Source organism: Echinops telfairi, unplaced genomic scaffold (genome assembly GCF_000313985.2).
Source record: "Echinops telfairi isolate 266 unplaced genomic scaffold, ASM31398v2 ScPeMD7_17;HRSCAF=63, whole genome shotgun sequence".
NCBI lineage: Eukaryota > Metazoa > Chordata > Mammalia > Afrosoricida > Tenrecidae > Echinops > Echinops telfairi.
Window position 1 is genome coordinate 3,261,970 of NW_022103914.1, and position 10,872 is coordinate 3,272,841.

The following is a 10,872-nucleotide window of genomic DNA, read 5'->3' on the forward strand; positions in this document are numbered from 1 at the left end:
TGGAGGTATGGATCTTATCCCTATTTTATAGATAAAGAACATGAGCCAAAAAAGAAAGCCCTGGACTTGTACATAGGGTTAGACAGATGGCCGGGATGGTGACATATTAAAATGTAGTCATTCTGACTCTAGACTCAATACCCCACAAAATAAGGATGGTGCCACACAGCCCCCAACTGAACAACAGCGCCAGGTGGCACAGGGGTCGCTGCTCAGCCACAAACCCGTGTGTGCTTTGAGCACACCAGCCTCCCTCCGGAGGAGAGACGTGGCGGCCTGCTTCGGTAAAGAGTGTTTTCCTTGTTACCGAACAAGCGAAACACAAACCACCTGCCAGCGAGTGGTTTCCAACTCAAAGGGAAACGCTCTCGCTAAAGTTTCTGAAACTATCAATCTCTACAGGAGCACACAGCTTCAGCTTACTCTCAAGACGCAACTGATGGTTTTGAACAGCCCACCTTGTGATTAGCAGCCCAACACTGACCTGTTGTGATTAGCAGCCCAACACTGACCTGACAGCAGTGCGGTTCAGTCATTTCCAACGAACAGAGCAAAACACTGCCCCGTCCGTCCTGCACCATTCTCACAAGTGTTCCCACGTTTGAGCCCATCACTGCCGTTACTATGTCAGTCCATCTTCCTCGGACTCCTCTTTCTTGCTGCCCCAAGCAGGGTGTCCTTCTCCAGGGACTGGTCTCTCCTGACAACACTTCCAAAGCACATGTCAGCTAGCCCCATGGGACAGTTCTCTGTCTCTGTGACTCTGAATGGACTGGGTGGCTATGTGGTTAAAAGGGGGGTTGGGAATAATGGAGCCTTGGTAGCGACTGGGGCTCTTATGAATATCCCCTCTCATCTTTCCCCTGGTTTCCTCTGGGGCTCAGCCGTCCAGTGTTTCAGAAGCCACATGGGGGACCACTTGCAGGATCCCTGGGGCAGTCTACCTCCTCTCTAAGTGCAGCATTGCGTGTGGTAGTTGCGGGTTTGTCTCAGCTCCCTCTCCTGGCTTGTCTGCAGGTAACCCGGGGACTTCAGGGTCATTCCTTTGGGCTTTTTCCATCGTCCCTAAACTAGGGGGGACAGAGCCTTCCCACCCGAGTGCAACCAGCCAGCAGCATAGCTCTCCTCTGGGGAGAAAGGGTTTGCTGGGAGATGTCCAGGTCAGTGTTGCAGACTCAAGTTCAATGCCGCGCTTAGCCGCCTCTGTTGACCACCGGCGAGGGCTTCCCAGGGGCAAGGAGATCAGACAGGAGAGGAAGTAGCAGCTATTAGTCCTGCGGAGGCTTTGCTCTGAGTGGGGGAAAGCTCTGCTTGGCTTCTCAAACTACAGTGCCTCATCTCCTTGTTCCCTGATGCCTCCAGGTAGACAGGACACGGGGACGGAGCAGACAATTGTGTATCCGTTTGCATGTCCCCCTGCTCCAGGGCTGGATGGCTCCAACCGGCACCTGCTACATTCCTGCCAGGAAACGTGAATCACCGATGTTGCTGTTGTGTGCTGCCTTTGGTTCTTGGCATCCGCATGCGCAACCGAGTGCAGCTCAGGCCATTGTGCTCCGGCGGGTTTTCACTGGCTGGTTTGAGGAGGAAGGTCGCTAGACTAGTCTTCCTAGTCTGCCTTAGCCTGGAAGTTCTGCTGAAGCCTGCTAGCCACCCCAACAACACGTGCGCCTCCACTGCGAGGCAGGACTCAAACCCGGGTCTCCCACATGGAAGGCAAGGCTTCTACCTCTGAACCACCAGGTCAGGAGGTCTGGAAGAACATTAAGTTTAGCCAGAGCTCACCCCCTGTAACTTCTGTGCACGGTTTAGTTGTACCCAGAAGCAACACAGGAAATGTGGTCCTCTCCCAGGTAACCCTGAGCCTGCCTGTCAAGAACTACAGTGTCCTGTCTCTCCAAGCTCTGCTCTTGTCCCTGCCTTGTTCTCTCACTCCGAGGAACCCGAGGGATGCTTGGCTTTCTTTTACTATTTCCCTTTAAATGACCCGTTGAGAGCTCACTGGGTGAAGGTTTACAGAGCAGACCATTAGTTGTATATTCAACAGTGTTTCATGAACACACTTTATTTCACCTCATCCCCCTCCCACTGTGTTCCCTGTCTTCGTTCCTCCGAAGGCCGACATCCCAGTTGCACGTCTCTCGCTCAAGAACACAATGCTCTCGTGGGGCTGAATGACGATGCGTCTAAAACCCCCTGCATCAAAAGCCTCAGTAGCACAAGCACAGAAAGGAGAGAAGCTGGCCAGAGAAACCCTGGAGAATTAGGTCTGGGGACCTTCCTAGGCTGCATGTTCAATACAGGCCAGCGGCGCGGCCTGAATAAAAGCCCCTCGGGGTGTCAGGACACGAGACATGAGACATGAGAGCCAGAAGAGTCCCTGCTGGGACAGCTGCATGGAAAGGCTCGGGCGCAGCTCTGGGTGCCCCAACTAGCTACAAAAGGTCTGATGAGTCGCCAAAGACGATTATGAAAAGGTTGGAAGCCGCACCTCTGGGAATCACTCAAAGAATTATTTGGGGAATGGGAACATTTTGGAAAACGTTAAGGAAAGCTTGGTATCGTCTTCAAATCCTACATGAAATCCCTATGGAAGAAAGACTCTGTATTACCCTAGAGGGCAGACTTGGAAGAGTTACAAGAAAATACCACCCCCCTCTACACACACACACACACACACACACACACACACACACACACAATGAAGACTCTTAAAACCACAGCTCTCACCAGAAGGGGCCATTTTCATACAGTCGAATCCAAACTCCCGCTGCTGTAGAGTTGAGGCGGACTCGTGAAGGACCCCGGGACGGCGCAGAACTCCCCGTGGGTGTCCGAGACGGCAACTGCTCACGGAAGTGTAAAGCCTCCTCATTCTTCCAAAGAACAGCTGGTAGTTTCCAGCGGGTGACCTGATGAGTAGCAGCCCGATGGGCAATCCGGACCCGGGGTCCTCTTTCATGAAGTAGAGGGGCCTGCCTGGAGCAGGATGTGAGACTAGAAGCTTGTGAAAGCTCGGGACAAGGCGCCTGGTGGAGTAGGGGTTACACAGTGGGCTGCTAACCACAAGAGCCGCCGTTTGAAATCATCAGCCCCCCCTCAAGAGAAAGATGAGGCTTTTTCCTTCTGTAAAGCTTGACAGTCTCAGAAACCCACAGTGGAAGCCCTGCTCTGCTCTGCAGGATCCTTATGAGCCAGGACAGACCTGATGGCAGTGAATAAAAGCCCAAGGTGGTTTGGGGGGTTGGGGTGGTGGCGGTGGGATTTATGAGCTGTAATTTGTGCTTCCTCTCTGCGTTTTGTGTCCTCAGCAGTTTTATCAAGCCTGGAATTGAAATCTCTTGGCAAGGTGACATGCATGTCTCTGTTGGAGTGTTAGGTGCAGGTGTGAGCCTGGAGTCATTCTCCTGGAAAGATACACTAACATTAGCAAGTGTTGTGCAAAGTGCTCTGAGCTAGGAATCTGGAATCGTAAGCCTCTGTTACAAACTAGCTTGGTGGGATCCTTAGTTCCTCCAATGTATGGTATTAATTAAGATGTCCTCTGCTTAAGACAATGAAATCAGGCTGGATGTTAGGGAAGGGACCCTGGTGACACAATGGTTAAGCACTTGACTGATAGCCAAGAAGTCAGCAGTTCAAATCCACCAGCTGCTCCACGGGAGAAAGAAGCGGTTGTCTGGTCCCATCGACATTTCCAGCCTTGGAAAGCCTCTGGGGCCATTCCATTCTGTCCTCTAGGACAGAGCTCAGTGTCGGAACTGACGCGACGGCATTCAAGAGCAACATGTATTAGAGAAGGTCTTCAGTGGGAGCACACAGTTGGCACTCAATTGCTGGCCTATCAATTGGAGGTTCACACCCACCCAGCAGTACTGCAGAAGAAAAGACCAGGCGATCGGTGTCTGCACAGATTATGGGGCCCTCCTACTCTATAACACACAGGATCCCCGCAAGGCAGCACCTCACAATGATAACAGGGTGTCAGATTCAATATGGAAACAACTGTACTCTTAGGGAAGGAGCCCTCATGGTGCAGTGGTTACCTGTTGGGCTGCGATCTGCATGGTCAGCAGTTCAAAAGCACCAGCAGTAAGTGGTCCCCATTTTGTTGTTGGTAAATGCCTCCGAGTCAGCCTCGGTACCCGGCGACCCTCTGTGCAGTGAGAGACCACCCTCACGCAGGGAGGACAGCAGGTGGCACAGTGCGCCATCCGGCCCCGGAGGTTTTCTTGGGCCGACTTTCAGAAGTCGATAGCCCAGCTTTGGTCCGTGTTAGTCTGGAAGTTCCCTTGAAACCTAGCCTTTCGTTGTAGCAGCACACAGTTCTCTCCTGAGAGAGACAGAGAGAGAGAGAGAGAGAGAGAGAGAGAGAGATATGGGTGGTGACTGCACAGGAGGGGCACTGCCTTGGGTTGAGCCAGGTCTCCTGCACAGCAGGTAAGAATCCTATCAGTGAACTTCCAAAGCCTCGTCATTCAAGTTCAAAGCCATGAAAACGGGAAAGTGGGACAGGAAGAAGAGGAGAAAAGATGCACCGGAGAAGGAAGTGTGGAGACTGGTCCTGGAGAAGACTCAAACTGTTCAAAAAGTAACAATGAAAAATCTTCAAAACAAGCCGATGTGTGGGAGATGTAGGAGCCCTAGTAGTGTCGTGGTTACACCTTGGCCTGCTAAGGGAGAGCTTAGCAGTTCAAAACCACCAGGCTCTCCTCGAGAGAAAGATGAGGCTTTCCATTCCCATGGAGAATTGTAATCTCGGAAACCCACAGGGGCAGTTCTGCCCTGTCGTGTGGTGTCACTGTCAGTCAGAACTGACTCTGTGACAGTGACGTTGAGTTTGGATTTTTGGTGGGAGATGCAGACAGCAGTTCTGCCCCAGGACCCATGTAATAGGAAGGAACAGGCCCAGCGGAAAGGCAGGTGCTTATGCCTGAGTAAGGCGGGACCCTCCTCTTTCCCCCAGGAGCCCTGGTGGCATAGTAGTTATGCGTTGGGTTGCTAAACTTGAGGTCAGTGGTTTGAAAGCACTAGCCACCTCCATGGGAGAAAGATGAGGCCTTCTACTCCAGTAGAGAGTGACAGTCTCAGAAACCGACAAGGGCAGTTCTGACCTGTCCTGTGGGGTCACTGTGAGTCAGCATTGCCCGGGGGCAGGCAGTCTGGTTTCTCTCTCCTTCCAGACACACAATACCTTGCTTCCCATGGCTCTGGGGGTCACTCCCTGCTTCTGTTTGAGGCTAAAGGGTGAGGCTAGGAGGGGTTGCAGGGGTCAGGAGGGAGGAAAGCCACCTCTCCTGTTATTCCCAAACATGATCTAGGAGCGTGTGCGAATGGGTGAGTTGAAATCGGTGCCAGCACAGTCAGAGCCTTGAGGGGCTGGGAAGAGGCACCACCGGGCAGAGTCCTGGGAAGGAAGCAAGGGGCCTGTGAGGGAGGGGCTGCAGGCTCAAGTCTGGGAGCTTGGCAAAGGGAGGAATGACAGGAGCGCCAATCCAGCCAGAAGGCATTAGGATCAAAACCCTGGTTCTGGGGGTACTCCAGGCTCCTGCTGCAGCTAGAACAGCAGCCTGCCTGCCTGGCCCTGTGCTAATGACTTGTTTTGTTTTCTCTCTGCTTCCCAAATCCTTTCTCCATCTCCGGCCTTCCTTCTTCCTAACCTTTCCCCTTCTCTACCTTCACCCTTTATTCCCCACCCCCACCCCCACCCCTGGTCTCCCTCTCCCCTGCTCTCACACCCCTTTCCCACCTCACCCACCTGCCTACCTTCCCCTCCCACCTGGCCCCAAAGCTCTCCGGCGGCTGTGAGTTGACGGTGGTCCTGCAGGACTTCAGCGCAGGCCACAGCAGTGAGCTGACCATCCAGGTGGGCCAGACGGTGGAGCTGCTGGAGCGGCCGAGTGAGAGACCCGGCTGGTGTCTGGTCCGCACCACCGAGCGGAGTCCCCCCCAGGAGGGCCTGGTCCCCAGCAGTGCGCTGTGCATCTCCCACTCCCGGAGCAGTGTGGAGATGGACTGCTTCTTCCCCTTGGTGAAAGGTAGGGAGAACCGTGGGAGGCAACTGTCTCGTGAACTTGTGCTGCCCTTGTGGGATGGCTCAGGGACCTGGTGGTGAAGACAGAGGCTGGTGAACTTGGAGAGAGAGCTGCTGCCGACCAGCTATGCAACTCGGCGGGCGTTTTGTTAAAAGTAGAGCTGCAGGAGGTAACCCCTGTGAGTCCTCTAAGGGACCATGGTAGCACGGTGGTTCGTGGTTCAGCACTCGGCTGCCAACCAAAGGTTGGAGCTTCAAGCCCACTGGCTGGCCCTGGGGAGAAAGATGAGGCCGTCAGCGTCCATGCAGATGACAGCCTCCGTGGCCGTTGTCCTCCACCAGCTGTGAGTGGGAACTGCCTGACAGCAGCAGGATTGATTTCGGGTCTGACAATCTCTCTCTCTCTTCTGGAATCTCCGGGTGGTGCGAACGGTTGTTAAGCACTCCACTGCTGACCCAAAGGTTCGTGGTTCGAAGCCTCCTGTAGGCTTGGTGGTCTGTTTCTAACAAGGTCACGGCTTTGAAAACCCTGTCTGCTCTGCTCATGGGGTGGGGTGGGGGTGGGGACAATGGTAGCTAACAATGTGACCTCTTCCAATGGCACTCAGAAAAGTCCTGTTCCCCGGTGGCCAGAAGCTGCTGACCCCGCACACTGCCCTCCACAGCAGGCAAACGCCTCTCCAAGCCCTTCCTCGGGCAGAGAGGAGCCGCAACCACAGCCACACAGCCGAGGCACGCCAGCCGCCTGCAGGCCCTCCACCGTCTGGGGGCGCTCATGTGCTTTTGAGGGATTCTTCACGATTTGGGCCTTGGAGCGCGTTTATATAAGCTTGGTGTCACCTCCACATGTTTGTTGACTTACTTTTTCTCACACCGGAGGACCAAAACACACCTTCTCACATAGCAGCTGTCTTGTTAGCTGCGGTGTTTCGCATCTACAACAGGTGCCAAAACCAAACAAACACCAAGCTGCCGTTTTGACTGTTTGGCACATTAATAGCACACGGTGCGGTCGGGCAGCTGTGTGGTGTTGTCGCTGGTCGCTCACAGAGCCCGCTCCTCTCCCCGCTGTGCTGCGGCGGTGGTGAGGAGCCACGGAGGCGGGCCACTCACAGCAACCTTGTGACGCAAACACTGCCAGCTCCCCTGCCATCCGTACCTTCGTTCTTATGTCTGAGCCCCTTGTCGCAGCCATCCATCTGGTCAAAGGCCCACTGCTCCTGCCCCTGTAAGGGATGCGCATTAACCAGATGCCATCACCCTCCTTGGTGGTCTAACATGGATTTTTGGTCTTCAGAGCTTATTAGCCCTGTGAGGCGCGGGTGCGCCTAGAACAAGGGTGATCCATAGGTGATCCATAGGTGATCTCTGGATTCGCAACATTGACATCGCTGAGTGCTTGTTGGAAAGGCAAGTCCTCAGGCCCGCCCCAGATCTACTGAACCCAAAATGCTAGGGTACGGCCCATCGATCTGCACTGTAACAAGCCACCCCCAAATGACTCTGATGCCAGCTTAAGGTTGAGGGCTGTTTTCTTGACCATCAATGCGAACAAAGGCTTGAAGACCCTCATTGTACATTAAGGAAACAGGGGACCCGGTCGTAGTATTGTAAGGAGTCATCAGTGGTGTGGGGGGTATGTATGGGACAAGGGAGGGAGAGGGGGCCTGTTCTGTCAGGAGACAGGGGGTAAGGATCACTGGGGAGACTTGTGGCAGGCTTGCTGGGCCCCAGAGATTGATCCCACCTTTCTTGTCCCTCCAGCCCCAGGAGCTGTGGTGAGCACCCTCAGACCAAGTCCCCAGGCATTTCCGTGCCCTGCTGACTCTCAGGCTGTTCTGTTTTCCATCCTTTCAACTGGCCTCATTGTCTTAATTTCCAAAGCAGCCCAGAAGCCAGAGGGCATACACAATACACCAGCATCCCAGTCCTCTCGCTGAAAAGCTCATTCTCCGCGCCCCTCTTGGGAGTGTGAATTAATGCACAGAGCACAGGTCCTAGCACAATGTCTGCCCCTCCAGAGATGTCACTTATCACGATAAGTGATGGTTACTGTCCCACTAGTCGTGGACTGTAACACAATAGCAATGAAGTCCCACCAGCCCAGTCTCCAGGCAGCTCCAGAGACAAAGCCAGAGAGCGATTGCTTTGTGAGGAAGGTCAGCTTTCCACGTTGTCCTGACTGCTGCCTGTTGGCCCCACCACGTGGAAACCTCCTTGCACGAGCTGGAGCAAGACCCTGGCTCGTTCGGCGTCATTCTCATGACTCTTCACAAACCAGACCTCTGTGATCCTTAGCAGTCCACAAACCTCCCCTGCTATGTGCGAGATGTGCTGGCCCGGAAGAGGGCCTGCATCTCCCATAACGAAGGCAGGAATCCTACCACGGAACACTTGTCGTGGGTCTTCTGGTCGTGTAAGCGTTGGGTGCTAACCACAGTCAGCTGCACACCCAGCAGCCATTCTGCGGGAGGAAGGTGAGGCTGTCTGCTCGCTCTCGTATAGATGCACAGCCCTGGGGAACCAGCTAGACTCACTGTGACTCCACACGATGGCAGTGGGCTTGTGTTTGCTCGTTACTTGTTATCGTGAATTCAGTGGGGCTTCTACATTTCAGGTCATCGTTTTTGTATTCAACAACTTATAAAATCTCCGAGTGGTTTGGGCTTGTTTGATTTTTGTTTTAAGTCCTCAATATTTTCATTTCTATTTCAAAATGACAAGGTTTTTCGAAGCACTCAGATATTTATAAACTCTACCTGTTGATCCGTTGTTATCACTCACTCTTTCAGCCTCCCTTTCGCTCGTCTGTCTCCCGGCCCTTCCTTCTTTCCATCGCTCTATTTGTTTTACACGTTTGCCTCTGCTGAATCGTTGGACAGTAATAATGGTAACCATTATTAAATGGAGGAAATGCCTGGGATTCCACCGGGTCCAGTACCAAGACCTGACTTCCTCCTTTCCGCCACCAGAGGGCAGTGTCAGTTTGCAGCATTGCAGCAGGTTCTCCTGCGCTGAGCCGCCTCCCTCCCCTTAGCGCATACACATGCCCCTTCCTCAAGTTTAGTCACCCCCTCCTTTCCTCCTTGTTTTCTGAGGATTAAGGAGAGGCCACCCCTTGTCTGTCAGTTGTCAAACTGTGAAGGCTTATGTGTTGCTGTGATGCCGGTGGTCTTTCAAATGCCAGCAGTCACCCAAAGGGGACAGGTTTCAGCGGAGCTTCCAGACCAAGAACAGACTACGAAGAAGGGTGGAAGAAGGCCCTGAGGACTGTGTGCATCACTTCGAAGCATGGTCAGATGTGGAATGCTAGTGAATGAGAGCAGGCCATCGTGGAGACAGTGCCAGAGGGGGCCCTCAGACCCGAGGGTCCCCACAGTGTGACTGAGGAGGAGCTGCTTTCTCGAGTGGAGTCGACCAAGGTGACATAGGGCCGTCAGACCAGCGGGAGTGGAGCCTTCCGGAGCTCCATTTGCTGATGGGGCCCGACCTCAAAGTCAGGAGAGACAGCTGCAAAACTGTACTAATGACCAGCACTGGGAATGTGTGGAGTACAAATCTAGGAGAATCGGGTCATTTCCACCGCAGAGAGCTGTTCCCTGGGGCTTCTGCATCCACAAACCTTCCTAGGAGCAGAGGCTCCCCTTCAGCCCTCAGAGCGGCTGCAGAATAGGACCCAACGACCTTGCAGTAAGTAAGTAGCCCAACACTTAACCTACTGCACCACTGGGCCACTAATTGATCTTAGGCTGCTATAATTATTGAAAAAAATCTTCCTAATATTGAAAGAAAATGACTGCTTTCTGAAATGACTGCTCCGTACTCTTTGCTTTCCCCAACCCTGGCACGTGCCTTCTCCCTCCGGCATGTCCTTGAGGGCAGCCTCATGCCCTGCCTACCACAGTGCCGCCAGGGTTCCAAGTTGGACTTCTGCAGCTCTGAATATGCACCCATCTGTCAGGTGGCTGTGCTGGGGTGCTGTCAGGCTGCAGGCTGTAACCCTGGTGTTTCAGATAGCCACTGGATAAGCGTGGTGGGTCCATTGTACAGGAACTTCCAGACTAAGCCAGACTAGGAAGAAAACATTGGTGATGGATTGCCAGAAGAAAGCCCATGGAAGCTCAATGGATCACAACAGAGCACCGTGCAGCTTACTTGCCAGGGCCATCATGAGAAGAACCCATTGAGAGAGGATGCTTCGTGAAGGGAGTCAAAGGTCCACGCGGCGTGGCAGCCCTCAGAGAGCTCAGTGTGCACCGTGGCCACCAGGATGCACTCAAGCCTGCTGGCAGTTTTAAAAATGGCACAGGGCCAGGCGACGTGTTCTGTTGAGCAACTCGGGAGCTGGCAACAATCAGGCAAGCTAAAGTCACCTCCCCTGGTGAGCTCGGGTAATTGATTAGCATGTTGTCAACTCCTTAAAAAAACAAAAGCATGAAGCAGGGAACCAATAGAGAGGTCTGAGGGGCCGACCCCATTGCCAATTACATGGACAGCCCCCACTCCCCACAGAAGAATTCACTTCAGAGGGCAGCACTGAAGCTGCAGCTCAGGGAGAGGGACATCTCTGATCAGGGCACACAGGAGCAAATGAAGGGAGAGGAAGAGAGAGTGGAGCACATCCTGGCCCACCAAGCCTTGTGGACAAGATTTCTGCTCAGAGCAGCCAATTCACTGAGAAGACCATATGGCCGTCCCCACTATGAGACACGACATCCCTCACTGGCCCATAGCCCTACAGGGGACAACACTGGAGACACAGGGTGGGAATTGTGCCCGATCTGACCCCACCAAACCGAGGCAAAACACTAAGGGCCTGCAACAGAACAGCAAGGGGA

At 53.7% G+C, this 10,872-nt stretch overlaps 1 protein-coding gene across 9 annotated transcripts in view; it reads left to right on the top strand.

Moving 5' to 3' along the window:
* Positions 1–10,872, top strand: part of KALRN (kalirin RhoGEF kinase) — a 653,766-nt gene that overhangs the window by 520,703 nt on the left and 122,191 nt on the right. For all 9 annotated transcript variants that reach the window (XM_030884806.2, XM_045287533.1, XM_045287534.1 and 6 more), the window contains one exon: positions 5,792–6,038. In XM_030884806.2, the coding sequence (XP_030740666.1) occupies positions 5,792–6,038 (247 nt within the window). The remainder of the gene's footprint in view (positions 1–5,791; positions 6,039–10,872) is intronic.